At 46.6% G+C, this 27,318-nt stretch overlaps 13 protein-coding genes and 1 non-coding gene across 14 annotated transcripts; 4 read left to right on the top strand and 10 right to left on the bottom strand.

Annotated features, from left to right (window-relative positions):
- Window positions 1–117: 117 nt before the first annotated feature.
- On the top strand, window positions 118–2,388 carry PICMEDRAFT_70166 (hypothetical protein; the record flags this gene model as incomplete). The annotated part of the gene is made up of 1 exon (XM_019163578.1): window positions 118–2,388. The coding sequence occupies one exon, from the start codon at window positions 118–120 to the stop codon at window positions 2,386–2,388; it is 2,271 nt and encodes a 756-aa protein (XP_019019654.1).
- A 39-nt stretch (window positions 2,389–2,427) lies between these two features.
- PICMEDRAFT_14096 (hypothetical protein) lies at window positions 2,428–4,379 on the bottom strand. The gene has a single exon (XM_019160219.1). It carries the CDS (start codon window positions 4,159–4,161, stop codon window positions 2,611–2,613), a length of 1,551 nt encoding a protein of 516 aa, XP_019019653.1. The 5' UTR covers window positions 4,162–4,379; the 3' UTR covers window positions 2,428–2,610.
- Window positions 4,380–4,800: 421 nt separating this feature from the next.
- PICMEDRAFT_70164 (hypothetical protein) lies at window positions 4,801–7,929 on the bottom strand (the record flags this gene model as incomplete). Its single annotated transcript, XM_019163577.1, has 1 exon — window positions 4,801–7,929. The coding sequence occupies one exon, from the start codon at window positions 7,927–7,929 to the stop codon at window positions 4,801–4,803; it is 3,129 nt and encodes a 1,042-aa protein (XP_019019652.1).
- Window positions 7,930–8,227: 298 nt separating this feature from the next.
- On the bottom strand, window positions 8,228–9,994 carry PICMEDRAFT_70163 (hypothetical protein; the record flags this gene model as incomplete). The annotated part of the gene is made up of 1 exon (XM_019163576.1): window positions 8,228–9,994. The coding sequence occupies one exon, from the start codon at window positions 9,992–9,994 to the stop codon at window positions 8,228–8,230; it is 1,767 nt and encodes a 588-aa protein (XP_019019651.1).
- A 355-nt stretch (window positions 9,995–10,349) lies between these two features.
- Window positions 10,350–11,039, bottom strand: PICMEDRAFT_56784 (hypothetical protein; the record flags this gene model as incomplete). Its single annotated transcript, XM_019163199.1, has 1 exon — window positions 10,350–11,039. One exon carries the CDS (start codon window positions 11,037–11,039, stop codon window positions 10,350–10,352), a length of 690 nt encoding a protein of 229 aa, XP_019019650.1.
- Window positions 11,040–12,138: 1,099 nt separating this feature from the next.
- Window positions 12,139–12,870, bottom strand: PICMEDRAFT_70161 (hypothetical protein; the record flags this gene model as incomplete). Its single annotated transcript, XM_019163575.1, has 1 exon — window positions 12,139–12,870. The coding sequence occupies one exon, from the start codon at window positions 12,868–12,870 to the stop codon at window positions 12,139–12,141; it is 732 nt and encodes a 243-aa protein (XP_019019649.1).
- A 533-nt stretch (window positions 12,871–13,403) lies between these two features.
- PICMEDRAFT_9071 (hypothetical protein) lies at window positions 13,404–14,549 on the bottom strand (the record flags this gene model as incomplete). The annotated part of the gene is made up of 1 exon (XM_019165060.1): window positions 13,404–14,549. One exon carries the CDS (start codon window positions 14,547–14,549, stop codon window positions 13,404–13,406), a length of 1,146 nt encoding a protein of 381 aa, XP_019019648.1.
- A 664-nt stretch (window positions 14,550–15,213) lies between these two features.
- PICMEDRAFT_14091 (hypothetical protein) lies at window positions 15,214–17,323 on the top strand. The gene has a single exon (XM_019160217.1). The coding sequence runs from the start codon at window positions 15,279–15,281 to the stop codon at window positions 17,235–17,237; it is 1,959 nt and encodes a 652-aa protein (XP_019019647.1). The 5' UTR covers window positions 15,214–15,278; the 3' UTR covers window positions 17,238–17,323.
- A 99-nt stretch (window positions 17,324–17,422) lies between these two features.
- PICMEDRAFT_70159 (hypothetical protein) lies at window positions 17,423–20,347 on the bottom strand (the record flags this gene model as incomplete). The annotated part of the gene is made up of 1 exon (XM_019163574.1): window positions 17,423–20,347. The coding sequence occupies one exon, from the start codon at window positions 20,345–20,347 to the stop codon at window positions 17,423–17,425; it is 2,925 nt and encodes a 974-aa protein (XP_019019646.1).
- Window positions 20,348–21,189: 842 nt separating this feature from the next.
- Window positions 21,190–21,671, top strand: PICMEDRAFT_14089 (hypothetical protein). The gene is made up of 2 exons (XM_019160215.1): window positions 21,190–21,274; window positions 21,376–21,671. The coding sequence occupies exons 1-2, from the start codon at window positions 21,248–21,250 to the stop codon at window positions 21,610–21,612; spliced, it is 264 nt and encodes an 87-aa protein (XP_019019645.1). The 5' UTR covers window positions 21,190–21,247; the 3' UTR covers window positions 21,613–21,671.
- PICMEDRAFT_14087 (hypothetical protein) lies at window positions 21,294–22,298 on the bottom strand. Its single transcript, XM_019160214.1, has one exon. It carries the CDS (start codon window positions 22,223–22,225, stop codon window positions 21,719–21,721), a length of 507 nt encoding a protein of 168 aa, XP_019019644.1. The 5' UTR covers window positions 22,226–22,298; the 3' UTR covers window positions 21,294–21,718.
- A 99-nt stretch (window positions 22,299–22,397) lies between these two features.
- PICMEDRAFT_t10 lies at window positions 22,398–22,469 on the bottom strand. Its single transcript has one exon. It is a non-coding gene; the product is annotated as a tRNA-Thr (tRNA).
- A 1,204-nt stretch (window positions 22,470–23,673) lies between these two features.
- PICMEDRAFT_56778 (hypothetical protein) lies at window positions 23,674–24,144 on the top strand (the record flags this gene model as incomplete). Its single annotated transcript, XM_019163198.1, has 1 exon — window positions 23,674–24,144. One exon carries the CDS (start codon window positions 23,674–23,676, stop codon window positions 24,142–24,144), a length of 471 nt encoding a protein of 156 aa, XP_019019643.1.
- A 1,225-nt stretch (window positions 24,145–25,369) lies between these two features.
- On the bottom strand, window positions 25,370–26,832 carry PICMEDRAFT_83465 (hypothetical protein). The gene is made up of 2 exons (XM_019164998.1): window positions 25,784–26,832; window positions 25,370–25,725 (listed from the first exon to the last, which is right to left on the bottom strand). Exons 1-2 carry the CDS (start codon window positions 26,524–26,526, stop codon window positions 25,623–25,625), a joined length of 846 nt encoding a protein of 281 aa, XP_019019642.1. The 5' UTR covers window positions 26,527–26,832; the 3' UTR covers window positions 25,370–25,622.
- Between the last annotated feature and the right edge of the window lie 486 nt (window positions 26,833–27,318).

The raw sequence follows: 27,318 nt of genomic DNA, 5'->3' as shown, positions 1-27,318 counted from the left end.
ACAATCAGCCAGTCCGGTTTTCTGGTAAATGTAACTATGTTTGCGAGTTGAGTTGATCACGGGGCATTTGACTGCCACAAAATTAGCTGCCTGAAAGAGCACATACGCAGAAAAGAAATGGACCCAAAGGATGACTTGTCCGACACATTCCGCTCTTTGTCGCTCGGCAAACCGGACCTACTGCACAAGCCGTCCAAATCGTTAAACAAACCTCACGTACAAACTGTACCGGGCCAGTTCCAGTTTTCTAACGACTTTCTCCAGCCGATCTCTGTGAAATCCAAACAATGGAACAGTAAGAAAATTGATGTGCAAAAGCTGCAAACTAACCGAGGATCATTTGCAAAGTATGCGGGAAAACATGTCATTCATCCACCGGCAGCTCCGAAGGTGGTTCCGAGAGAACAGCTTCCGCCGGCTGTACTAGGGACCACCAACAATTTCGAGAGAATAGAAGCCATTGCAGATAACATTGCTGACGAAGCAGATACGATCAGAACCAAGGAGCTGATTGAAGAGTTACTCAAACCGACAGAGTACCCTAAAGTCGCGGTCGACCCCAAAGATAAGATAATACCCGGACTTCACGCTGAGTTGTATGATCATCAGGTCCTAGGCTTGAGATTTCTGCTCAAAAGAGAGAAGGCCAAGCCAGCAGAAAGGGATTACCTGAAGACGGAGGATGACAAGAATGAGGACGCTTTTTTATTTAATGTTGGAGGTATTTTGGCAGATGATATGGGTTTAGGGAAAACTGTCCAAATAATAGCATTGATGTTGAAAAATCAATCAAAGAAGCAGGAAACAAGCAAATCTAAGACTACGTTGATAGTCTGCCCTGCATCTTTGGTATCCCAGTGGTGTACCGAAATCGAGACCAAAGCACCGGACCTTAGCGTCCTGTCTTACCACGGACCAAAACGACCTTCGGATTCCAAGATTGTTCACAAGTATGATGTTGTTGTAACATCCTACCCGACACTGTCATCTGAAAACAGTAAGACAGCGTCCCCCTTGCTCGACTCCGAGTATCCATTCCGAAGAGTCGTTTTAGACGAAGCCCATACTATCAAAAATCCAGAGACGAAAAGTCATATTGCATGTTGTAATGTGCTGGCGGAGCGGAGATGGTGTTTAACTGGCACACCAATTCAAAACAGAATTGAGGAGTTGTATTCGCTCTTCAGGTTTTTGGGGGTAAATAAGTACGAAAACATGCAAATTTGGAAAAAAAGGATATCTTCTCCATTGTCATCACACCAGCCTGATGATCCTCCCAAGGCTTTAAAAAGACTTCATTCCATGCTTGATGAGTTCATGCTTCGAAGAACCAAACAGGTCTTGATAGATAACAATGTTTTGACAGTCAGTAAGACAATACACCGTGAAACATTAGATTTTACGCCATTTGAAAGGAGGCTTTACGATCAACTTGAAAAGAAAATAGTGCACAATATATTGGGCCAAGAACTGGATTTGGAAAAACAGAACGCTGGAACTTTAGATAGGAAACAGAACGTTGATTTGAGCTACATGAGTATTTTTACCTACTTGCTTCGTTTGAGGCAGCTGTGTTGTCATTGGGAGCTTTTGTTTAACCTCTCTCAACAATTTGAGGATGATTCATTGATGACGGAGATAAAATCGACCATGGCAGGATTAAAAGCTGAAAAAAGCATAAGCAATCGTGAGTTAGATGATGCATTGATTGATAATGACCTTCAAGATCTTCTAGGCTCCATGAAAAATATGAATCTTGATAATGGTAATGGTTCACAAATGCTTAAAGAAGTTGATGTAGGGAAAAAGGAGAAATCCGGTGAAAATGCTCAGTCCCTGCATGCTATCAAATTACAAAGAACTTTGAATATCCTCAAAAAGGACGACAAAGTTAAACCGCGTAAAACAATTATTTTTTCGGAGTTCACTTCTATGCTTGACATACTATCGGAGTCGTTAACTAAAAATGGAATCAGATTTGTCCGATACGACGGTAAGATGGACAAAACATTGAAAGACCTTACCTTGAGGAGCTTAACCGATGATCCTGGAATACATGTTCTTTTATGCTCTCTCAAATGTGGCGCCTATGGGTTGAACATTACCTCTTGTTCCAGGGTCATTTTGTATGAGCCATTTTGGAATCCAGCTATTGGAGCACAGGCGGTGGATAGGGCGTACAGAATTGGTCAATTGTCGAATGTGGATGTGCATGAATTTTACGTTTCGGAGACAGTTGAGATTCGGATCCGGGAATTACAGGACAAGAAGCGGGAGCTCATGCAGGCAGTTGTAGACAAAGATGCCCAATCCACAGCGAAGCTAATTGGTAACGGATTGAGCAAAGCAGAATTGTTTGGATTGCTAGGATTGAGCGGTGTGGCATGAAATTATGTATTTTTAGATTTTTTTTTTCATTTTCAAACTTTTGGTGTTTATAAGTGGCTAGTTACAAAATAAAGATATGTAGAAAAGTAAAAGAAGAAAAATAAAAGCAAGTAGAATTATGAGAAAAGACGAAACAAAAACCATTACTATTAAGTGTCAATTTCTAACTGAGAATCATTAAAAGAGCGTTGATAAGGTGAACAAGAACGAGAGTATTTGACTCTAATACCAGTAATGGAAGTCTGGATTGACGTCACCTTTGACAATTTTAGTTCTCTCATCATAAGAGTCCCATTTTTGCTTGAAAGCATCTGTTTCCTTCTTGTGATTACGCCACATCAAGTAGGCGGCGTATAGAACAAGGGTAAACATAGCAAGGCAGGCAAAAGCTATACAAATACCAAAACCTTTCTTGTATGCTGGCGCCTCAATATTGGGGAAGATAAAGGAGGCAATGATACCACCCAAGTTACCGAAGCCGATGACGAAGGCTGTACCAACGGACTTTCTCGAGTGCCCGGAGAAGTTGAGAGACATCCAGCAGATCAAAATTGGCATGCAGGAGTACAAGCCCATGGCAGTTAGGAAACAACCACCGTATCTAGCGTGAGGGCTGTCGACACAGCCGAACACCATGGAAAGACCTGCGATGGCTGTTGCACAGGCGATAAGAGCGAATGGAAGTCTGACGCGTGAGTAGTCCGAGGAAATGGCGAGGATGAAGGAAAAGCCCATGGTGGCTAACCAAGGGTAGATGGAGTGTCTCTGGGCTTCCATGGCGGTGTAGCCTAACTCGCTGATGACAGTTGGGGCAAAGAAGGCGTAGGAGTAGGAAGGAACAACAAGGGCGAAGTAGCACAGGGAGCAGATGTAGAGCATTGGCTCCTTGAAAACGGTTCCAATATCGCTCCAGGTCTGCTTGACCTCGTAACCGGAGTTACCCTGGTAGTACTCCAACTTCTTTTTGAGGAAGGCTCTTTCGTTGTCGTTTAAGAAACGGGCCTCTTCAGGGAAGTCGGAGACGGCGAAGAAGAGCGGGATAGCCAAGCCCATGGTGAAGGCGCCCTCGATGATGTAGATCCATTGCCAGGAGGCGAGGCCGTGCTTGCCGTCCAAGTCGTGGATTCTGTAGGCCAAGGCACCTGCACAACCGCCGGCAAGACAGGTGCAGTTGAAGAAGAAGGAGAACCGTCTCAAGGATTCGCCCGGAGTGTAGAAGTTGGCGATGATGTAGAAGATGGCCGGGAAGGAGCCGGCCTCGAAGATACCCAAGAACAATCTGCAGACAATCAAGCCGCTGAAGTTGTGAGAGTAGGCGACAAGAAGAGTGACAAGACCAAAGAGGAAGATCATGCTCGAGAGCCACGTGTGGGGCTTGATGATCTTGATGAGGTAGTTGGACACGACCTCGAAGACGATGTAGAAGACAAAGAAGACAGTCAATGCGGTGGCAAACTGGTTGCCGTGGAGGTGGAGCGACTTTTCAATTCCGTACACCTTGGCGTTGGAGATGTTCACCCTGTCGAGGAACGCAAGGAAGTAGAGGAGGCAGAAGGGAGGAATGACGCACACGTCGATCTTCCACATGAGCTTGCGCTGGTTGATGCCGCTTTCCTCGGCGAGAGCGTCCACCCGGGCCTTCTTCTCCTCCAGGGAGAGCTTGAGGTCTGCCACGGACCCGCTGGCGATATCGGAGGCAGGCGCTTCCTTGTAGTTCTCGACGGAGGCCTTTGTGTTGCTGCTCTGGCCGCAGCTGGCAGTATCGTCCGACATGCTTGTGTGTGTGTGTGCTGGAGCAAAGGTTGCTGAACGAATGTCGAATGGGTGCCGAGATAGCAGCAGACAGAAGTAGACAGAAGTAAACAGAAGCAAACAGAAGCAAACAGAAGCAAACAGAGGCAGAAACCGTGAAAAATTCCCATCTCCACAAGCTGTGTGATACCCGGGAAAAAAAAGAGTGAAAAATGTCTCTTTATCTACTACTGCCCCGCTCTCCCCGCAGCCGCAGCCGCCGGCCCTGCAGCACTCTTCTCCGGTACGCTGGCCCCCCTCAGCCGGGCACCGGCGCCCTCTCCCGCCGGATCAGTCACAGTCGAGTCACCTTCTCAGCCGGCAGGCTTCGTCCGGCGTCGTCCGCGGGCCGGCTGTGCTATCAACTATTGTCGCCGGTCGCGGCGGACGCGGGGGACGGCGCCAGAACGCCGGCGAGTGACTCTTTGCAGCGCCGGTGACGGGCCCTGGGCGCCGCTGCCGGAGCGCGGGGAGAAGCGACGGCTCGGAACCGGCGAAACCGTTGCGGGCAGACGGAGGAAGAAAGGTTACGTAAGCAGGGGCTATTTTCACAATCTATGTCTATTCGGATATACATCTACGTCGGGTACATATACATGTTTTTGCACGTGGGAAATCGACTCAGTAGACCTCCAAAACATACTTGCCTTCCTCCTTGAGGTCCTCGACAGCCTTGGCGGCGTCGATTTTGACGCCGCGGTGGGCGGCGTCGGCAGCAAACATGTCCTGGAGACAGGCACTGATGTCCGGCACAGGCCAGGTCGGACCGCAGAGGTAGAAGTGGCCGTTCTTGTTGATGATGAGGTCTGTGAGCTCGTCGAGGTTCTCTCTGATCTTGTCCTGGATGTAGACCTTCTTGACCTGGTCTCTGCTGAAGGCGGCGCCGAGGTGGGTCAAGACGTCTGCGTCCATGTAGGCCTCCCAGTACTCGCCGTACAAGTACTCCTGTCTCTTGTGTCTGGAGCCGAGGTAGAGGTAGATCTCGCCGATCTCGGCGCCGTGCTCGAGCTGGTACTGTCTCTCCTCGATGAAGGCCTTGAAAGGCGCCAACCCGGTACCCAAGCCGGCCATGACGATCGGCTGCGTGGTGAGAGGAGGCAACTTCATGATCGAGGGCTTGACGCTGACAACAAGCTCGTCGCCAACACGCAGGTCCGAGATGTACTTCGAGCACTGGCCGTACCGCTTGCGGCCCTTCTTGTCCACCCAGTCCACCACCACAATGAGCAAGTGCACCTCAGTAGGGTGCAGCTTCTGCGACGAAGCAATCGAGTACTCTCTTCTCTTCAACGGGCTGATGATCTGCACGAGCTCCTGCGCAGCCGGTCTCACAGACTTGAAGAGTTCGAAGATGTCGGCAAAGGTGTAGAACTCCTCCTCCTGGAACTTCTTGAACAGAGCGCCACCGGCAGGAGAAATCAACTGCTCGAGCTTCTTCTTCTCGGTCTCGTCGGTCGCATGCTCAACCAACGCTTCGTAGAACCGCTTTGGTGGCTTACCGAACAAGTCGAGGTTCTCGATCAACGAATGTCTCAACGTTCTCACCTCGAGAACCTCGTGGCTGTCTTTCGAAACAACCTCAATCAACTCGTCGCCGTCCAGCCCGTACATCTGGATGAACTCATTGACCAAATCGGCGTTGTTTCTACCATGGATACCAAGCGCCTCACCAATGTTGTAGGTCAACCCGGTGCCGGAGACATCAAACTCAATGTGGAAGATGTTACGGTCGTAGTCACCAGGAGTCAATCTCTTGTTCTCCTTGACTTTCACAACGAAGTTCTCCACAGGCTGGTCAGGTCTTAACGACGAGGTGGTGCCGTACGCTTCCTTGAACATCAGCTTCTTGGTCAAGTCTGTCTTTCTCTCAGTCTTAACAGTCATGTTGTCAATGAAGGCTTCTCTTGGGTTTGGCTTGAACGAGGTTTCTCTGACAATAGCAAAAACATCACCCTCCTCAGAACCTTCAATTTCAGCATCCTCTAATTTCTCCCACTCAACGTCAAACTTGATCTCTTTGAAGCCATTGGCCTTCACGTTTTCAACTTGATCAGCAATAACAGAGGCTAACAATTCGGCCTCAGAACCGAAAAACTGAAGAATCTTGGTGACAACTGAATGCTTGTCCCATGATGGGTAGTTCAAAGACCAGAAGGCTGTCTGGATAGCAATGGATGCAGTTCTGCCCTTAGTTCCGTCGACTTCTCCGATAACGTTCAAGTCAAGGAAGTCTAAGTTCGACTTTGACTGAGCCAAAATCTTCTTCACCTTCACAGACAAAGATTTTTCAATAATTTTGCTTTCATCGAAAACGGTCTCTTCGTTGTTTATGACGAGCAACTTTCCGCCAGACTTCAAAAGGGAGAAAACATCAACAGAGTTGAGAATGTTGGTGTCTTCAACAACAATAAAGTCAAACTTTCCACTGTAATCATACACTGAACCGGTTTGAATATCTGCTTGGAACAACCCAGCGTTGACTGTGTTGTCGTAAACTGGTCTGAACTTGACATCTAACTCTTGGGTCAAGGATAACGCGTGGGCCAACTTGGCAGGTAATTCAATGAATTTAGAGTTGTCGTTCAACAAGAATTTGTAAGAAGCAGCGCTTGATGCAGAAGAGAAGGAAGAAGCAAACTTCTTAACAACAAAATCAAAAGTATCGTTGACAACTTGAGTATGAAATCTGCTTTCGAAAAACAATGATGCTTGGATATCCAACTTCAATGATGAAGTGGAATCGTTCAAAAACTCAGAAACAACGACGATTTTTTTAACATCTGCAGAAACCAAGGAGTTGAATTGCTTGGACGCAAAAGGAATAGGGGACTTGACCAAAATGAAGCCGAACTCACTCTCAGTGCCGACAGATTCGACTAGGGCAGAGATAGATTCTTTTGTTGGGTAAATAGCATAAACAACTTCTGCCTTTTTGTTACCGTAGAATTTGAACACTTGGTAGTCTGAACCTTGAATCTCATTCAACTTGTTCAAAGCCAAGGAGACAATTTCAGTAGGGTTTACCGATAAGATGTCTGCCTTAAGGGAGTTGTACAACTTGTCTGACAAATGTTTCAATTCTGATGATGATAACAAGCCCGACAAGGACTCGTTAGATCTGATGGACTCCAAACCGTTGAAGAGATGGATGTTTGCAATGTTGAACTTGGACAAAACAATGGAGACAAGTGTGAAGAGTTGGGCTTCCAACGCAGTGGTAGAGGTCAAAACTGGTAGTCTCAAGCTTTTGGCAATGGACAAAGCCTCGGAGTACGTTGAGACCAGCTGGTTCTTCTCGAAATTGTAGCTGACAGTGGAGAGCTGAATGGATAACGGTAATGAGTGGTACTCGTTGTTGGAATGGGAGACCAAAACTGGGGCAAAGTTGAGCAAGGCATCAACAGAAGCGTTCAAGGTGGCACTGCCCTTGAAGTTCTTCAAGTAACCAAGTAATAGGTTACCCGAGTCAGTGGAGATGTCCAGGTTGTGCAACTTTGGGATCTCGTTTGAAAAGTTCTTTCTCTTCAAGTTGGACCACAACTGGATCAAGTTCTCGTCGCTTTCGCTAACAGTTGGCAACGCGTAGTTGAAGATGTTGCTGGATAACAAGTACAACGCGCCTTGAATAATGTTGTACTTGGTCGAGAGAGTTCTGCTCTTCACCTCGTATGGGTCCAATGGAAGCCCGAAGGGTGCAACGGCCGTTGCCGAAAACAGCTCAGAGATTGTAGAAACACCTGCTTGTGACATGGTAGTTGCGCACTTTATGCTTTTACAACAAAGCTTTTATTATCGAGGTACAAAAGAAGTAGAAAAGAAGTAAGAGTTCCAAGAATCGTGAAAAAGAAAGCCTTCATGAACTTTTCACCCGAGGAAAATATCAAATCTCTTCACCTGTTAGCTCTAGCTATCTATCTCCTGTATCTCTCCTTCTATCTGAAAAATTCGGGCAGCTGCACGACGGGCTTCGAAAGATGGACCCCGGCGCGCCACAGTTTCCTGATATGGAATTAAAACAAGAGAGATCACGTGCTCACAGCTTCCTATTTCAGAAGAGTCTCTTTCCTGAATCCCCGGCAACTTCGCCAAACTCGTTGCATGTTGCCAGCTCAAGCCAACTGCCCTGCTCCTTGATACTTCGCAATCCCTTCCAGCAGAGTCTCGTGTACGTCTCTGCAGCCGCGGTGTCTGCCGGGTTTTCTTCGTAGGCTCCCCGGGCGAAGTAGACGTCGTCCTTGACCGACTCGAGGACGTCGTCGCAGTCTTTCCACTCGGATATAGCGCTGGACTTCAAGCCTGTCTGGACCCCCCAGAGCTTCGATAGTTTTGGCGTACCGAGAGAGTGTACAAACTTGGGCCTTTTGTTGACGATCGAGCGCTCTAGATCGTGCGCCTCCGCAATGTACTCCGCAAGGTTTCTCTTTTTCGAGTTTGAAATCTCGGAAAGCTGGGAAATCTCCGGATGAACAAAGTTCTTGAGCTTCATCTTGCTGAACGTCTTCTCGTTATTTTCGAAGATGTCAAGAAGTTCGGCGTGGTGGAAGTTCTTCTGTTTGAACGCGTTGAGGGAAGAAGTCAACCAGTCAGCTACCTTCCGCTTCGAGTCGAAAGACGTTATCGGGTTGATCAGCACGTCTGGCTTCTTGAATTTCGAGTACTCCTTCGAGATCGTCTCAGAGTTGGGCCTCCATTTCTCCACTGACATCTCGTTAAAAAAGTTTGCGAGAATGGCCAGCTGGATCTTGAGCGACCAATAGAAGTCGTATGTCTTCACCTGTGCGTTGAAGGTCTCTTCATCCAACACCCACTTGGTCTGCTTAGTGCTCTTCTCGTTCAATGGTAACTTCACCAACGTTCGGTGGTTGTGGTGGGTGACGCTGTCGAGCGTCCTGTTTATATCTTCGATCAGTCTCAAATTGAGCGAGTTGCTGCTGTTCAACCCCTTGTTCAGTGCTTGAATCAACTCTCCCTCGTGATGTGTCGTCAACGTTCTCATCAACGTAATGTAGTCTACAAATACGTTCCTTTGGGATTTACCGCCCCTGCTATTTGGCTTGGCGTCATAATAGCCTTCGAAACTTGAATGGTACCCATTCAAAGTTTTCTGGGCCATGTGCCAGTTAGACGATTGGGAGAGCTTGTCACCGATTTCAAAGGAGTTGCAAATGAATTGCCGGAACTTGGCAATGACGCTGTCGTTTGAAGGTTCGAACTCCGGGATCCTGCTCACTATTTGCTTGTAAATAACCAAGAGCCTCGATCCAGGCTTGACCTTCCCCTGGAGTTTATTCCCTTTGGTAAGCAACAGCCTACGTTGTTTTCCTTCTTCATTGAAAAAGAGAGGTGCCAGATGCTTGACAATAAACTCAATCGGATAGATATACGATAGAATGGAGACGAACGTATGCATTGAATAACTACTGTATTCTGAGTATACTTCGTCAATGTGAATCGTGAGATCGAGGATCGCAAATATGCGGTGTAAATTCAGACCGATTATCTCTTCAATGCTATATTCAACGGGTTTCTCAGACGTTTTGTCTTCGTCTTCGTCTTCGTTGGTAGTTTTTTTTGATTGCTGGATTTGCTGCTCATACGCCACGTGCAAACTTATGAGGTATTTTCCCGTGATGTGGTTAAGCAAAGACTGTGCATCGGAATCGACCTGTGCATCTGATATCAATGCCGTGATTTGTTTGGCAGCCTTAATAGTGGCTGGGTGTTGATAAAGACAAGAAGCAACGTAATCGTTCAAACGCGTTCCCGTCACCAAATTGGTAACAATTTCAGAAAAGGATGACTCTAAATTTTGCATTGTTTTCCTCTCGAATAAAGCTTTTGTTTTTGTACGATCATTTCAAATGTTCAGGTAAGAGCTGCAGGATTAGCTGATGTCGATGAATCTTTTTTTATCACTACCAAGAGAAAGTGAATATAAAGATTATGGTCACGTGACATGTTTTTGATATAATTGAATGTTCTCTTCGTAATGCATGATACTGATATTACTTAGACTTTAAAGAAACGGCAAAGCTTTCCTCTACAAAAAACTGCAACAAAGGCTCTATGGTGCTCCAGAATGCCACCAGTAGCATCGTCAACGATGAGATTATTTTAACTTATGCAAATATTCTCTTTCTTTGTGTTGCGTTACACATATAAAATATTCGCTATAAAGAGAACCAGAGGATAATAAGACATATTAGAATCACTACAACCAGTATGATTGCCTCTTTACGATGTCTTGCATCTATTTTGTTGATCAGGGTGTTCAATCCCGGTACGGTGCTCAAGGTTCTTTCTAACCTGTTGCTGACGTTGGAGAGGGTGCTTCCTTGCCTCATCATTTCGTCTCTGGTTTCCATGACCTGATTGATCAAGTTGTCCACTATTCCATGAGATCTGTCGATACGCAGTCTCTCATCAAGCATGTAATCGTCCGAGTTTATATTCCCTCCAGTTGGGTTGTTTCCGTTGGCATTGTCGTTATACTGATCTATATCCGATCTGACATTTGACAAGAGGTTTAATCGGTTTCGCTCTTGCTCAATTTGGTTGGCAAGTCTTTGGTAATCCTGGCGATGTCTCTTGAGCTCGTCTTTGTGTCTAGAAAGTTGCTGAAATTTAGAGCTGGAGAGTGATTCTGTCTGCAACGTGTCCAGAATCCGGGACATGTCATTGATTGCCGCAGAAAGGTCGCTCAAAAGTGTCTGTATTTTGTTTTTTGTTTCCACTTCTTCTGCTGATGGTGTCGTGTGGACGTCTGTAGCAAACGAAGAGTATCGTGCCAACACGTTGGACAATTGCGTGGAGAGCGAAAGCACATGTGCTCTGGACTGTGTATATGCTGAAGTCGACATTGTATGCTCCTGGTTTTTCCTATGCTGCTTCACCTTGCTCAGTCTTCCTGTTAGAAGGGCATCATCGTAAAAGGTAAAGACGCTGGTCGATCAAGGGATTATCAACCTTCAATAATCAATACATTCCTAAAGCAGCGAGAAAAAAATCTAGCCAGCGAAAGTCATAGACGCCTTCTTCTGCGAGTGAGGATGTCTGGCACGGGTGGATGAAGAAGTAAGTGTTAGCGGGGGCTATGTAGATGTCCACGGACACATTGGAGCGTGTCGTAGTGATGGAAGCTGGCGTAGACTCTCTCTGCGACTTTACCAAGTGCTTGTGGCGAATATTCGTAAGAAACTGTAGTGCGCTTTCGTTGAAGGTGAGCGTCTGGGAATCAAACATGTTTGCGTCGTCTGCGTCGTCTGCATCTTCTGTCCCGCTGTCAAGCCCCTCCGACGAAAATATTTGGAAGAAGACACATGGGACGTTGTAGCTGGGATGCCACGCAATGGTGAATTTGACGGTATAGGAAGCGTTGTAAACTGCGTCGAAAATGAGGGCCGGCGTCAATTCCGTGCCAAAACGATTTCCGCTATCTTGGCCCCCGCGTATTGTGACGTTTGCGAAGTTGTATGTATCGCGTAGGTGGTAGGCCAGTTTATCCAGATATCGCAGTTTGTCTCCGTCCATAATGTGGTGGGTGGAGGTGTAGCGGGTGAATCCCGTTTGTAACCTGTACCGTGCGTGCAGGAAGAAATAGAGGCAGTTGATACGGAATAAACAGCGTATTGAGGCTCGTCGGAGAGAGAAAGGTGGAAAAGAGTTTTTAGGGTTTATTTTGCCGAAGGTCATCATCAGCTTTGACTAGATAAATAAATATGCCTTTGCTTTATATATAATATATAGGGAAGAAGAAAGATTTAGGATTAAAAGATACACATCAGGGACATCGAAGTAAAAGATTTTTTTAAAGAATAAGTGGATAGATAGAAATAGATAGAAAGACACCACTCATGTACAAAGACACGAGTGAGTGAGTGTATGTGTATGTGTGTTTGAGAGTATGGAGGAATATGTATGTGGGGGAGGAGTTTGTAATATGACTGAAAATGCTGTTGACTAATCGAAAGCCATGGACTTCTTGATTTCGGCAATAGCACCACCTGGGTTCAAACCCTTAGGACAGGTCTTGGAACAGTTCATGATGGTGTGGCATCTGTACAAAGACATGGAGTTCTGTAGCATGGCCTGTCTGGCCTTAGTGGCGGTATCTCTGGTGTCGACCATCCATCTGTAGGCCTGCATCAAGACGGCAGGACCTAGGTACTCCTGCTGGTTCCACCAGTACGAAGGACAGGAGGTTGAGCAGCACGCACACAGAATACACTCGTACAAACCGTCCAACTTGTGTCTGTCTTCGACACTCTGCAAGTTTTCCCTCACAGGCATAGGCTTGTCGGATTGTAAGTAAGGCTGGATGGACTTGTACTGCTTGTAGAAGTGGGTCAAGTCAGGAACCAAGTCTCTGACAATGTACATGTGGGGAAGAGGGTAGATCTTCAGCTCTTTGCCGGAGTCCTTGTCCAACTTGCAGAGACAGGCAAGGGTGTTTCTACCACCAATGTTCATGGCGCAGGACCCGCATATACCTTCTCTGCACGATCTTCTCAAGGTCAACGACGAATCAAACTCGTTCTTGATCTTCAAGAGCGCATCAAGCACCATAGGCCCGCACTCGTTCATGTCGAGGTCGTATGCCTTCATGTGTGGCTTGACCTCTGGGGTGTCTGGGTTCCATCTGTAGATCTTGAAGGTCTTCATGTTTGGGGTCTTGGCGGCGGCCGTGGCCATTGTTCTTGCGAAATTGAGCACTGCTTTCATTGCGGGGTTTATGTGTGTGTGTGTTTGTGTTTGTGCGTTTAGGAGCGTTTGCGTAACTGGTTAGGTCGGGTGTATATAGAAGGCGTTAGATGACGAAACGGAAGAAATGTCACACAGGAGAAGACTTGCTAGCCGGAACAGAAACGGTACAGGAGCAGGAACAAAGAAACAAACACCAGGGCGAAAACGGACCAACACACACAGCACAAGCAGCTTCACAGGCAACATTTCGAAATGGAGACCCTCTCTTCTCTATATGCTCTCCGGCGTCCCCAGAGCTGGCCCCAGCACCGGCTGGCTCGCTGCCCGACTGACACCTCCCGTGCTCCCCATTGGCCCACCCGCTGCTGACCCGACCCCGGAAATGCTTACCAACCGCCGCGGGCCCCGTCGCCCTCTGTGCGAGAACGCCGGATATGCGCGTCGCCCGCTTCCGAGACGCTGCACAAGGGAAAACGTCTGCACAATGCCGGCCGACGCGTCGCCGACGCGTCGCCAGACTTCTAGCGAGACCCGGCGGGCTCCGAGTGCGCAACCACCACACGACTCGCCCACAACATCAGCTCGCCGTCCCGGAGGCCGCGGAGTGCTGCGCACACCCGTACACCGACGCGGACGGCTTGTGCCCCGCGGAAAAAGGGGAAAACCACGACAGCAGACTTGTGGTGTTTGTTGGAGTTGCCAAGTAGCGGCTCAGCGCTTGTGATTGTCTTGTGCAACCTCAACACCCCCTCAGCAAGCCCGTAGCGGTCGTCTCTGGCACGGGGCTCTGTCGTTGATTGAGCCTGAAGCGGTTTCCTGCGGTGCTCCCCGCACACAACCGCAAGACGGAAAAGAGCCACGCCGACGGCCTCGAGTCCTGGCGACGCCAGACACCGCAGCACCGTCTTTTCCAGCAGCGTCTCGTCGGCCACAACGCAGCTGTCGCTGCGGTGGATCACGCCCTCCACGACATCAACAAGGTCTGCGGCTGTGGCTGCTGCCGACGCGTCCAGCAGCGCCAGCCAGCGCTTCCCAAGACACTGGCTGCCTGCCAGCTCGACAACCTCCCTCACCCGCTCGACATCTGTGGTCGGGCAGCCCTCCCACCTCGCTATTCGGCAGCGGAAGTCGTCGACCACCTCGTCCGCGTACTCACCACAGTGCAGCACCTCTGTCTGACCCGCCTCGACACGCCGCACTTTCCCGGATATATCTTCCAGGACTCGGCGGACCCGCTCGTCAAACGAGAGCTCCCGGCGGTCCTCAACCACAACCTCCCGCCAGGGCGTCTCCAGCGGCCGCAGTGTGCTCTTGTCCGCCGCACACTCTCGCTCCACATGCCTCGGCACATCGCTGTCCACTCCACTGTCGTCGCCACGCTGCCGCAGCTTCTGCCGATATCGCCTCACGCTTTTCCACCAGTGTCTCTCCCAGTCCTCTGCTTCGCCGGCCCGTCCACTCACGCCAGAAATAAACGTCAGTATCTTCTTTTGAGAAAGACCTGTCTTGTGTTTTTGCATCGCCAGCTTGTTGAAGTGCCTGATCATGTCCTCTCTGTCCTTCTCCTTGCTCTGCTCGAAGAGCCGTCTTCCCTCCTGCAGCAACTTCAACTTCGTCGCGTACTTCCCTGACGCCTTAACAGGCCAAGTTCTTGCTTGCAAGCTCATGTGTAGGATGCCTTTTTTGATTTGCTCCGCTCTCCTGGATCTGTACCAGCTTCCTGGACAAACCCGACTCAGACTTGGTCTCGAAATGCTCCAAGAAACATGTCCGACCATACCTGTTTCCGCGACGTCAAAAAAATAATCTCGTCGTATTCCTTTGCTGCAGACTCTTCTTCGCCAATAGCGGGATGCTCATCAGCAAATTATCACTGCCCACTCGCAAGACACTCGCCAGAGTTTCTTTCGAGGTGGTTATACCCTCCAGCATAAAGCTGTACCTTGACCTCAGCTTTTTTCACTCCACATTTCTCCCGACTTTTCCATCGTTTCTTATTGTTGCCGAAACATGACAACCGCACTTTTACTTCCCCTCCCCACTTTCTCCCCTGCACTTTTGCCCCTGGCTTTTCTACAACTAATGCCACACGTAGCTTTATAGCGGAGATCCTCGATCCTTTCCATCCCTTGTACAATATCTCTTCAGTAAGTCGTTCCCACCTATGATGGGCCTTCACGCTTACTGTTTGATTACGTATGCAGACGGACGATTTTCCTTCTGGAAATACCATTTTCGCTCAACGCAATACATTTAAACCCCATAGGGTCTGCATGCATATGCAAATCCACACTCATCTTCATCTCGAATTTGTTGAGAACAACACCGGCCAGTGCCTTTTTTGCCTCTTGCAAACTGTATCCCTTCTTCCCGGCACCTTCTGCATCTGGTGAGCAATGCTGAGATCAATTTTCTGGAAACCAGTTTCGAACAAGTCTTTCCTTCATCGAGTAAAATCGAAGCTCCAAATCTTTATAAACTACAACATAAATATTCCTTCGAAATTCCTTTTCTTCAGAACACTCAGATTATGGAAACTCATTTTGTTTATTCTTACAATTTCGCTAACGATACAGTCATACATCTATGTCAATCGAAGGATACAACCGCTGAATATAGATTACTCAGTTTTGCAGAATCCAAAATACTTCAAAAGCTATGACGAAAAATTTCAAGGAAGCATGCTACAGAAATGCCCCATCAGTGAGCGGACGTTCAAATCTACCATCGACGACGTCTTCCAATATGGATGCAGAGATCCACTGGTGGAAGCAAAGAAGCCAAGGGCTAATGCCGCCTTTGTTGTTTTGGCGAGAAACTCAGAGATTGATGGAGTAATCCTCAGTATGCGATCCCTAGAGCGGAGATTTAACCAATGGTTCAACTATCCGTGGATATTTCTCAATGACGAGCCTTTTACCGACGAATTTATAGAAAGAGTAGAAGAAGTAGCAAGCGGAGATTTTGAATTCGGGGTTATACCCGGGGATAGATGGAGGTTCAAGGACCAACCAGTACCACAACAAACGGAGAAGAATAGTCAAAAAGGCAAACAAGAAGGGAAAAAAAAAGCAGGGAAACGCCAAAAGAAAGAGCCACAAACCAATATAAAAGAGTCTTTTGATACCATCTTTTTCAATGAAGCCGTGGAGAGTCAGGGAGATAGAGGTATAATGTATGGTAATATGCCCTCATATCACAGCATGTGTAGATTCTATTCCGGCTATTTCTTTGAACATCCTTTGGTGAAAAAGCTAGACTGGTACTGGAGAGTGGAACCTGAAGTTGACTTCTATTGTGATCTTACATACGACCCGTTCATTGAAATGGAAAAGCATGGGAAAAAATACGGTTACACTATTGCAATAAAGGAATTGGTCGACACAGTACCAAACTTGTTCAGATTCACAAAAAAATTCATCAAGGATTATGACATGAATTTACCAGACACCTGGAATTTTTTTACCAAAAACCATAAATTTTATAAAGGTGAGAACGAGGAAAACTATGAAGATGTCAAAAATATGAATGACTTTTTAAACAAAGTTAAGAAAAATACTATTTACAACTATTCTAAGATTCACTTGAACAAGAAAAGTGAAGGGTCTTTTGGCTCAACTGAAATGCAACTTCTTAGATCACTCATTAACCACAGCAAAATAAATGGGCTAAATCTAGCGGTAGAAGAAAAGTATGAAAACGAGGAGTTCAACATGTGTCATTTTTGGTCAAATTTCGAAATCGCTTCAAACTCTCTATTCACCTCTCCAGAGTATAGAGCTTATTATGACTTTTTGGAGAATTCAAAGGGTTTTTTCACTGAACGTTGGGGTGATGCTCCAGTTCATTCATTAGCTGTAGGCTTGTTCTTGAACCTGTCAGAAATACATTACTTCAGAGATATCGGCTATAAACATTCCACGTTGGGTCACTGTCCCTACAATTCTCCGAATCAGTTACCTTACAAATCCGGTCCTAAGTTTAAGCATCAGGTCTTGCCTCAAGACGAAATATACTATGCCGATTATGATCCCCCTGTTACTGATCTCAATCTTGCTGAAAATTTAGGACCTAGTGGTTGTAGATGCAGATGTCCATCCGGTCATCGAGAAATCGAGAATTCCGGTGGCTCATGTTCGGCTTTGTGGCTGAAACTAACGAGTGATGAGTTTGTAAATGGTGAACAGGATGAGCATTTCATTGGCGGATTGGGTGTTTACAAAACTTTAGATTTGGACAAAATAGAATCAACAGCTTTAGTTTGGCTAGCCGAATGGCTTGCGGGCGGTCAGAATATTAACAAATGGGAGTTCACCGAAAAGCAGAAGGATGCATTGAGTATCATGTATATTTGATAGAGTGTACTCAGTGGTAATTGCACATAATATTTTGTAGCCATGTATAAAATTTGGGTCGATAATTTTCTTAATATGCTTTCGTATTCTTACAGAATGCTTTTTCTTAAACAGACTACGATGGTTTTTCATACTGAAAACTTTTGGGTCAATATACATGTTTGTCAGAAAAAAGAAAAATCTAGTTAATCTTTTTGAACTCTTCGTCTAACACGACTTCCGATGGTGCCATTATCCAACTGGTCATCATTTATGATCTTTTCAATTTCATGGTACTGTTTGTCGTCCATTTTCAGTTGCGCAACAGCCTTAGCTTCTTTGTGCTCTTCAATATGCACACCGCTGAGAACAATACCACTACCAACTTCGACGATGGCAATAAACAACGCACCAAAGATAGCCAAGCAATAGTTACTTATACTGACACCAATGTCCAACCACGATCCTTCGGTCCTAACCATATAAAAAAACCAGAGAGAAAGTAAATCGCAAACTGAAATAATCAAACTGGTGACACTATATTTAGAGAAACCAAGTCTGAGATTGATCAACCCAAGACCTGTACTCAATAATGCATACGGAATGATCAATTTGAGCATGAGAAGTGCGCCCATTGGGAACGGGTCAAAAATTGGAAGTAATCTGTAAACTGAATCCAAAGAAAATGTTGAAATGGAAGAAACATTACCGGTACCAAAAAATGAAATTTGAAGGTTGAAAAAGCCAATGACTGAAATTCGAAGTAATCTAAGATTGTTGTTAGATTTGGTAGACATCGACTCCATTTCAATCCATAATATTAGCATAAGCGAATATAGAATGTAAAAAAGACCTTCAAAGGAAATGGCCAAAATATTGAAAGTAGGTGCCAAAGTCAAAAATATAACGAGGAATCTAATTTGGTAGTTAGAATTTGGATAGATGTAGTGTAACATTGTTGGAACTGTCAAGGAAGCGATCATTACTGTCCATCCAATCACTTGCGCATCTAGTGGTAAACCTTTACGGTTAGTCAAAGAAACCACTGCTTTTAAAGTTGAATAAATTGATAAAACAATTAGTACAATCTGCAGTCCTATTATCATTCTTGTCTTCTCAGACATCTTTTTCTGTAAGAATGTGAGACCGAGTATTCCAATTCCGGTCATTATCAAACCAGAAGTGACAATCAGATTGATCGATTCAACCTTCACTGGATTTTGGATTGGGAAAATAGAAAGTGAAATACAAGTGAAAAACCAACATATAGAAATTTTCAGATGTTTCTTGTTTTGTAAAAGTGATTTTTGAAATAGTAAAACAGGATAAGATGCAGATAGAATTAAGTAAATGTAACTGAATACTTCACGGTTTTCAAAGCCAACCGCAATAGATTCAAAGAAAACAACAATGCCAAAGAAGATGAGAACTTTCCAAATATTGCTTAATCCTTTGAAGAAAATGTTGAAACCTTTAACTAAATCTGTTTTGTATTTGAAAATGTTATACCAGAAAAAGATTGGGAAGACCAAGTAAAAGTAATAGTTCAGTGGCAAATTCTCATACTGAAAAATGTATAGCATGACTGACGTAAATGAGATAAAGAAGAACTTTCTCACAAGGTGCATTCCCTCGTATCTAAACAATTTCTCATGAGGAATAATAAACATTTGCAAGAAGATGGTGAATGAGTAAACAATCCATCCAATGAATCCAAAAGTCACAATGGTACGTATCATCAGCCAATTATATTTCTGCAAATAGTCCAATCCCTCGAGAATAACAGAATTGAACTCTTCGATTAGTAAAACAGCTTCACTTTCAAGTTCGGTATTGACGTCCATTAACTTGATCACTTTCTCAATGTTAGCTTTATATGATTCGACAGATTTGTCTTCAAATTTACTGAATCCTTTGAAATTGAATTGGTTATCTTTCACTTCATGAAGCTTAACAATGTACTGCTCTAATAAGGTCAACGAATTATAATACAAACCTTTGACCTTATTGCTTTCCACATCGTCGATGAAGGCCATAGGCAACTCACCAACACTGTTCATTGGGTAGTTTGTTCCAATTAAATAACTCATCAACGATGCAATATCTGCTTGTTTAACATCGTTTCTCTTAACATCATCTAGGTCCCAGTTAGCCATATCGTCACTTTCAAACTTATCACGCAAGAAGTCGTTGCTTGATGGATCAATTCTCACAGGTTTATTACAGCCTTTACCCCAACAAATCAATGGGGTTCTCGTATTGTTTGGATGCCCATCACCGTGCGATCCAAAGTCACTCATACCATGATCAGCCGTGAACACAAACGCAGTTTCTTCATCACCAAAAAACTCATGAACTTTCTCGACTAGTTTGGATATTTCAGCATCGGTATATTGGATATTATCATAGTATTCAGCGGAGTAAGGCCTGTAACTGTGACCGGAGGTGTCAGTACCCAACAAATGTAAGAAAAAAACGTTACCGTCTTGTCTGATTTCTTCGTCTAATTGGGCATTTGTAGTTGAGTTTTCGAGCAGTTGGTAAAAGTGATTGAACACAAATTTGTCCAATTCGATACTGCTACTGGTAAAATCTTCAAATTCATGACCATACATCCAGGTGTCAATTTTCCCTTCAGTTGCACCTTGTGCAAACATTGGAAGAATATCTGGAGAACCGAAAGAATATGTATGTGTTGATTGGTTGAACACAGAGTCGAAGTCCACTGGGTTTTCCTTCCATCCCTTGGTGACTGCACTGACGTCTTCGTAGAACCCTGCAATCATCGCCACATGACCGGGACGGGATTCAGTGGGCATTCTAGTATGCGACAACCCGTAAGTACCCTCATTCAAAATGATCGAACGTAAATATGGAGCTAGATATTCCTCCTTCTTGGTTCTCGGATGGTAAATCTTCCCCAGGGTCTTGTCTGCTCTCTGTCCATCACCAACAATCAAAAACAACCTCTTTGCTGGAGCACTCGCAGTCGATTTATGCTGGTCCATGCCATGAACAAGCGGCGACACAAAATAAATGTCGAAGATGGACCATAAGTAGATGAGGTGGAAAAGCACCCCCACACCCAACAAGATGCTTCTTTTTGAATGCACCGACTTCTGATCTGCCATAGTTGGTTGCCTGGTGTGTTTATGAGTTCAAGTATCAATCCGACAGTGTCTAATAGGAGCAGTGAAAACGCTCATGGTGGTATAATGAAACAAGACACTTCATCTTATATTCGTTAACCACTTGTGTACCCATTTACTTTCATGTTCTGCGCCACAAACACGTCAAGAAAACGCGTCAAGTATGCGTGGCGCATGCGCGGGTACCAAACATGAGGTTAGGAGAAACTTGACGGACAGACGACATTGTGAGGTATCAGCAACGGATAATTGATAATAAAAGCAAATATAATGACTGGTGTGTCATCCCTCAAACTAAATTATATAAAAGTACAGAGAAACGTGGAAGTGCAATGTGAAATATATATAGTTTCTGCCACACCGTATGTCCAATGAAGCAAACACTGTTTGTGGATGTGCACAGCTGCACTGAATCCTACACAACGAATTTAAGTAACAGCCGGGATTACAATTAGCAAAGCATCACCTCGTGGGATAAATGGAAGCATCGTTTCGAAGCCAACGTCAGTGTTTTCTCACGAGACACGGTTCTTTGGAGCCAAACTTTCTTCGAGTCTTGCAATTACGCTTTCAAGTCCCAAAGTAAGCACTTCAGCTGTTCTTCTCCTCTTCGGAGGGCCTTCTGCGTGGCGTGTATGTCCTGCTCGGCATAACTTCGGCCGCCGTGCAGAACAGACCCTAGACGAAACGTGACAGATCGTCACATTTTTCTCACTTTCCCCCGCAAAGAAAAACAAGTTGGGCGCTGCACCAGTATGAAGACTCTCTTTGAAGAAGTTGAAGGGCGGTATATTATTTCCCCGTTTCCGGATGCTTTTACCATTCTTCACGCTCACGGCTTCTTTGCTATCTACAACAGACAAAACAACAACATACATCAAAATGGTTTCTGCAGAATTCACACAAAAGGTACGTGGCCAGACATTTTGTGGAATCTTCTCCCGTACGAAGCTCATGTACTAACGTTCGTCCCCAGCCTTGTTTGGCTGTTGATACTTTTCCTGGTGCAGGCCGAAGCTGTTAACAAGCTTCCAACCAGACCTTCCGACGATGAGCTCCTTGAGTTGTACGGCTTATACAAGCAAGCCACCGTTGGTGACAACGAAACCGAGAAGCCAGGAATGTTTGACTTCAAGGGCAAATATAAGTGGGAGGCTTGGACCAAATTGAAGGGGACCTCTCAAGAAGAAGCTGAGCAAAAGTACATTGCTTTGGTTGATGAATTGAGTGCCAAGTACTCGGCATAAACGTCGAAAAAGAGCACAATTAGTGGTATTTTGTAGCTTCGTGCGTCTTTACATGCGCCTTTTCTTTTGTTTATGTCTATTTCATATATACGTCGCTATAATGAGACTATAAATCTTTTTTATCGTGTTCAACAGATTGCAATTGATCTGCAATTCGAACCCAGAAATCGTACATCATGTAGAATGGAATGAGTGTCGTAGGGGTGTACAGACCGAGGAGATTTGCGGTTTCTCCCATTGTCAAGCCATGCCTACCACTCTCTGTCCAGACATAAATGAGACAGACGAGACTCGTAAATCCCGCGTTGAATCCGTAGAGCAAAAACATTGGCCACGTTCTCTCCGAGTACTTTGTTCTGCCATTTTGTAAATAGTTGATTGCAGCGTAGACGAAGAACGGAAGTTGGAAAACGAGTTCCCAAATCACAAACAGTCTGACCCATAATGGAGCTTCGACTGCCAAAAAGTCCTTGTTTTGCTGGATGTGGAACAAACTCAGTTGTTTCTGAATCGGCAATTGGTATTCGGTAGGGATGACGAAGGTCGCATCCATAAACACCGTTATTGGGAGGTGAACCAAAAAGTAGTAAAAGTACACAGAATCACTGATCATTTGATTCGGTAAATAGCTGTGTAAGGAGAACTTGGAAGATGACAAGTAGTAGTCACAATGAGTTATGTCGACTATACATGATTCTTTGCAAAGAGAAAAATAAAGAGAAACAAAGGAACGCCATGTTAGCATGCCAGTGCAATAAATAGTGCAGTGGTCAAAAAAAAGTCTATGCCACCTGCCAGAATTGAACTAGCGACCTCTGCATTACAAGTGCAACGCTCTACCACTAAGCTAAGGAGGCATCTACAGCTTAGAAAAAAGCTCGCGGTGGCTGCATCCTCGCAGGCACTACAAGCCGCGGAAGTAAGGTTTTAGTAGTTAGAAGGACGTTAGGCTATAGCATAAGCTTTAGTAACACCTGACTACATTGGGAATTGCATAATGCCTTTCCAGTAGGCTAATTGAGTCTTGTTAGTGACTGGAAGGAAGTAAAATCACGTTTAACCTTTCAATGACTGTTTAGAGATGTGATGATTACGTAATCACACTTCCTGTTGTTTGGAAAAGCAGTTTTCTGGCATTTTTAAAAGGTTAACGTGGAGAATAAGAGAAAAGGACTTATCATTTACCCAGGCATGCAAGAGTGTAAAGTGTATAAAAGTTGAAACCAGCGACACAATAGCATATGTACCATGACCCGATTTATTGTCTGACGGCCAGAAGGTTCATTCCCTGTTGCTTTTGACACAAATTAAGGGTCCTCTAGCTTGGATGAACCTTAAAGAGCACTGCAAGCAGCTTGCAGTCTGGATCACTCCTGAAGCCAATCGACCCGGCAAAAACATATGCACGCCAGCTCCAATTTATTGAGTATGGATGGTTTGCTATAATCACTTATGTGAATTAACCCCATGATAATCGCAAAAAGGGTCTTCAACAGAAACCGAATTAGTCATCTTCTAACGAACAGGGAGCAAGGAACGCAAGACTCGAAGAAGGATACAGCAGATAGTGGAGCACAACGCAAGAATCAATGACTCAAGGGGGGCATACAAGAGAAGTTCAACTCACCGCTGAGAGAGTCTGGACTGCAGTACATACAAGATGGGCGACTCCAGTCAGACTTGAAGGTCATTAAGGCAAGCAGAGGCCAGGAGCCTTTGAGTCTAGGCAGCATATGCAATTCAGCCCATGGATCTTCCTGACCAGACGTGAAGGATACAAGAGCGGAGAAGTAAAAGGCCTGTAGTGACAAAGTTCCAGGAGTCAGTTGCCATACGTAATTGCGACTAAGCACCGAGGAAAAGCACAGCACACCCCAGGCTGCAGCTTTGCTTCAAGAATGTATTGTGGATCAAAGGGCCGAAAGTCCAGGTGTTGATCGTGCTGTCGGGCTGCTGAGGCTCTTCTTCTACACCCGAGGAGCCACCAACGTCTCACCACCAACAGCGATTCCTGCGCAGAAAAAACTGGGTCTCTTGCTGCCAGCATTCCCTCTGGTGGTGATGACAGGATCCTCTTGGCTGAACCGCCAGAGCCTGTCCTACCCTGCAACCCCAAGCTCACTGAACGAGGCCTCGAAAGGTGTTGCTATTTTCCAGGGGGAGGGGGCACGAAAAGGGGGCTTTCTCCGCCGCCCGTTTCCTCCTCCTGCTTTTCTGCCCTCACCCGTCACCCCGCCTGCTCCCTTTTCTCGCCGGCCCCAGCATGCCGGTTCTTTATTTCCGAGTTCCGACCCATCGCCAGCACAACTGCACCAGCCGGTCGAAGCTCAGCTCAGCTCAGCTCAGCTCGGCTCACAGAGCCCTTCGTCGCTTCCCTCCCATCACTGTCTGTGGGTTGTAACTCCCCCCGGTGGTTCCCCTTGTTTTTCTTGCCCCCTGTTCCTGTTCCTGTTTCTGTCCCCGTCTCTCCGCCTCCCCGTCTCTCCGCCTCCCCGCCTCCCCGCCTCCACCCTCCGCCCCCGGCAAGCTTAGCCCTTTCCGTCTCTTCCCCTGCTTCCACCCCTCCTCTCTCAGGCCAACCGTACTGAACCCCTCCGGCCGTGCTCCTGCGGGCCGCCCCCTTAGTGCGCGCTGCATAATAATAATACTCCCGTGCGATCTGCGCTGGCCCGAGCCGCGCTGGGGAATAAATTCCTGTAGATGCGGAAAGTCTCGCTCGGAAAGGGGGCGACCACCGTGCGCCCGCAGAGCCTGCGAAACGGCCGACTGGCAGACTAGCTCCCGGCGGCTCGAGGCGAACCGCTGGAGGCCCGCCGCCACTCAGCCCCCGGCCGCAGCAACACAGAGAAGCAAGCGGTTGACGCGGCTGCGTGGCGGAGCGCTGCTATTGCCGCTGCTGCCGCTGCTGCCGCTGTTACCTCCGCCATGGAGGGGCTCCACCGAGGGAGACTAGAGTGCCTTTCCCTGCTGCACTAAGATATGTCCCGGTGCATGCGTGACCGCGGCGGGTGGGAACCAGCAACAAACCCCCCGATCTTTTCGACGTCTGCCGCTGTCCAGATTTGCACGGACTGCCCCGTGCCGGCGCCAGAGTATAGGCCGGCTTTGCGTGGCAAGAGATCTCCTCTCTTGCTCTGTCCGGCAGGACTGCCAGGCCAGGCACCAGTCCGCCCTTCAGAGGAACCGCAGCCGGCGCTGGCGCCGGCTGCTGGTATGAACTAGGCAGGCTCTAGACTAGGCGGGCCCAACATTCTCGGCCGGAAGTAGCCAAGCTCGAAATTTTCGGCTGCAGAGCGCTCCAACCGTCATCGGCGGCGGCAGCGGCGGCGGTGGCCAATGCAGAAAGATGGTGCCTGCTTGCTCGTGCTTCCAGTCATCTTGTATGTTACAGTATATATCTTTAAAATCTACACGTGGCTCGGGAAGAAGAAAGCGACAGTCCTTCCCCAGAAAATGCGATGGCATGGGCAGATGACTCCACAATCGTCCTCCGTACCTGTGCATGCCCGACCTGTCTGTCTCTATGCGTCTCTCTGTCTACCCCTAAACTCACTAGTTTAAAATGTTTCTAATCTTCATTTCTCTAGGACCGGAGTCGGGGCGGGAGATAAGCCTTGCACTGCTGTTGCTGCTGTTGCTGCCGTCACCTTCCTTGCCCAGCGAGCTGCTTCGTTCGTGCTCAGTCTTTCCCGTTGGCTCATCCTCCAGGTCCGAGGTGCGTGACGGTAAAGGTATATCATCTTTGATATTTCCGTCTCCGTTCTTTTCATCTACTCCGTCTCCGTCTCCGTCTCCGTCTCCGTCTCCGTCTCCTTCTCCCACTTCTTGCGCTTGCTCGTCCTTTGCGGGGTGCTCTTCGACTTCGGATACCTCCTCAGCGCCGTCATTTCCGACGTCGTCCTCTCCATCTAAGTACGGACTGATTTTTCTCCACCTGAACTGGCAAGCATGCAGCGTCCGGTCCGAAAACCTCGTGGCAATGTCTTTCCAGCTAAGCAGTTTGTTTCTCTTCAAGTCCAGCAACCTCTGGTCCTCCTCTTCTGACCATAGCTTGTACTTGCGTTTGTGGTGCGCTTCTTGCAATTGCTGTTGCTGCTGCTGCAGTTGCTGCTGCTGAAGTTGAAGCTGCTGCAGTTGCTGCATATGAATCTGCTGCTGCTGCTGCTGCTGCTGGAACCCGTAGCTTTCTTCAGGCAGCGGTACCATGATCTTCTGGCCGTAATACTGCTGAGGAGCCAGCGCCTCTGTAGGGTTTAATTGTATTGATTGCGATCGTGACTGGATAGGTGACATGGAGGGATGTGTCAAGTATGCTCCGTTATATGCAGGGTAGTATTGTGGGTTGGCGTATAATTGATCTCTCCTTTGTGCATCATTGACCAAACTCGGGAAGGGAGGATACTGCGACATGATACTTGGTGCGGATGGAGTGGGTAGTGGCAAGGTTTGCTGCTGCGATGAAGGTTGCAAAGATGGGACTTGATAGTTGTAATCGGATGAATACTTCGGCTCGTCCGCCGGTATCTGCTGGAATACATAGCCGTTGTGGTTTGGAACACTAAATAAATATCTACTCGACTGCTGTATAGGCGGTAGATATTGATGTGTCGATACCGCGTATCCACCTTGCGGTTTACCCAAATAATCTCTAGGATATGCTTCTATTGGTAATCGTGACTGTTGCGTCAATTCTTCTTGCGGTTGCCGGTACTCTCGACTTTCTTGAAAATCTTGATATGCTGGATATACCTGACTCGGCTGGTTCTGCTGTCTCAGAATATCATGTTGACGCCGCTGTTGTTCCACATCCTGTTCCCATTGTTCTCCCGGGCTCTCTCGGTTCTCTTGCTTTTGTGTCTGTTTCGAGAAGGAATAATCATTCGTCATTGGAGCAGGCTGTATACTCAGAAGCATCACTTACCGAGATTTTTGCCTGAAGTGCGATCTCGCTGTTGTTTTGCAAATGTGATTCTTCTCTGTGCGCCTCGTTTTATCTTATCCGTACCTGCTGAAGGGTGAAAGATCAAAATGAGCTAATAGTCGATGAATATTTTGGGGCCTGGTTTTTTTTCAATGAAAAACCTCAAAAGCTCAATCTTTTTTCCTGAAGCTGCACTACCGAGAAGGAAAGGGCTAGGCACGGATTCGGCAAAATATGAACCGTCGGCTTAGGGTAAAAGCGGCGAGTTAAAGAACAAAGGTGGGAAAGAGGATGGGGGTTGGAAAGAAGGGAAGAAAAGAGAAGTGAAAAAAATAAAGAGAGGTGAGAAGAAGAAACGATGAGAAAACGACAAGGAGGGATGGAGTAGGGGTTCGAAAACACTGACACGGTAAAGAGTGCTGGGAGGGTAAAGGGAATAAAAATGATTTTGGGTCTAAAAGTGATTGAGTTAGCGGGAGAAAATTTAGCCAGCGAGCCCGTTTAGTCCAGGAGAGAAAAACAAAAAGCAACGTTGAATGCAGAACAATATTTCGGCCAGTGGTCCGTATGTTAATGATTCTGTGGCAGCGTGGTCAGATGCTTTCTTTACTTGCCGAGGGCCCTTCGGCTGTGTCCGCTTGTAGCTTTCCAATATCCAGATCTCCAGGCAAGCACATAATGTAGGTGAGATGTATTATGCTGCATGAGCTTGTGCACAATTACCTCGAAAAAATTTGCAGTTAGCGCAGTGCATGTCCTTGTATGCAGCCATATATTTTTATTAT

Source organism: Pichia membranifaciens, assembly GCF_001661235.1.
Source record: "Pichia membranifaciens NRRL Y-2026 unplaced genomic scaffold PICMEscaffold_1, whole genome shotgun sequence".
In the NCBI taxonomy this organism is placed as follows: Eukaryota; Fungi; Ascomycota; class Pichiomycetes; order Pichiales; family Pichiaceae; genus Pichia; species Pichia membranifaciens.
The sequence above is the reverse complement of the archived record's forward strand: the minus strand, read 5'-3'. Positions and strand labels throughout refer to the sequence as shown.

Coding starts and splice junctions, on each gene's coding strand:
- PICMEDRAFT_14087 (XM_019160214.1), bottom strand. CDS start 22,225: ATGATCAGTGATTCTGTGTACTTTTACTACTTTTTGGTTCACCTCCCA.
- PICMEDRAFT_14089 (XM_019160215.1), top strand. CDS start 21,248: ATGGTTTCTGCAGAATTCACACAAAAG. Junction 21,275..21,375: donor CTGCAGAATTCACACAAAAG/GTACGTGGCCAG, acceptor TTCCTGGTGCAG/GCCGAAGCTGTTAACAAGCT.
- PICMEDRAFT_14091 (XM_019160217.1), top strand. CDS start 15,279: ATGCTGAGATCAATTTTCTGGAAACCAGTTTCGAACAAGTCTTTCCTT.
- PICMEDRAFT_83465 (XM_019164998.1), bottom strand. CDS start 26,526: ATGCTTCTGAGTATACAGCCTGCTCCAATGACGAATGATTATTCCTTC. Junction 25,726..25,783: donor GAAGAAAGCTACGGGTTCCA/GCAGCAGCAGCA, acceptor CTTCAACTTCAG/CAGCAGCAACTGCAGCAGCA.
- PICMEDRAFT_14096 (XM_019160219.1), bottom strand. CDS start 4,161: ATGTCGGACGATACTGCCAGCTGCGGCCAGAGCAGCAACACAAAGGCC.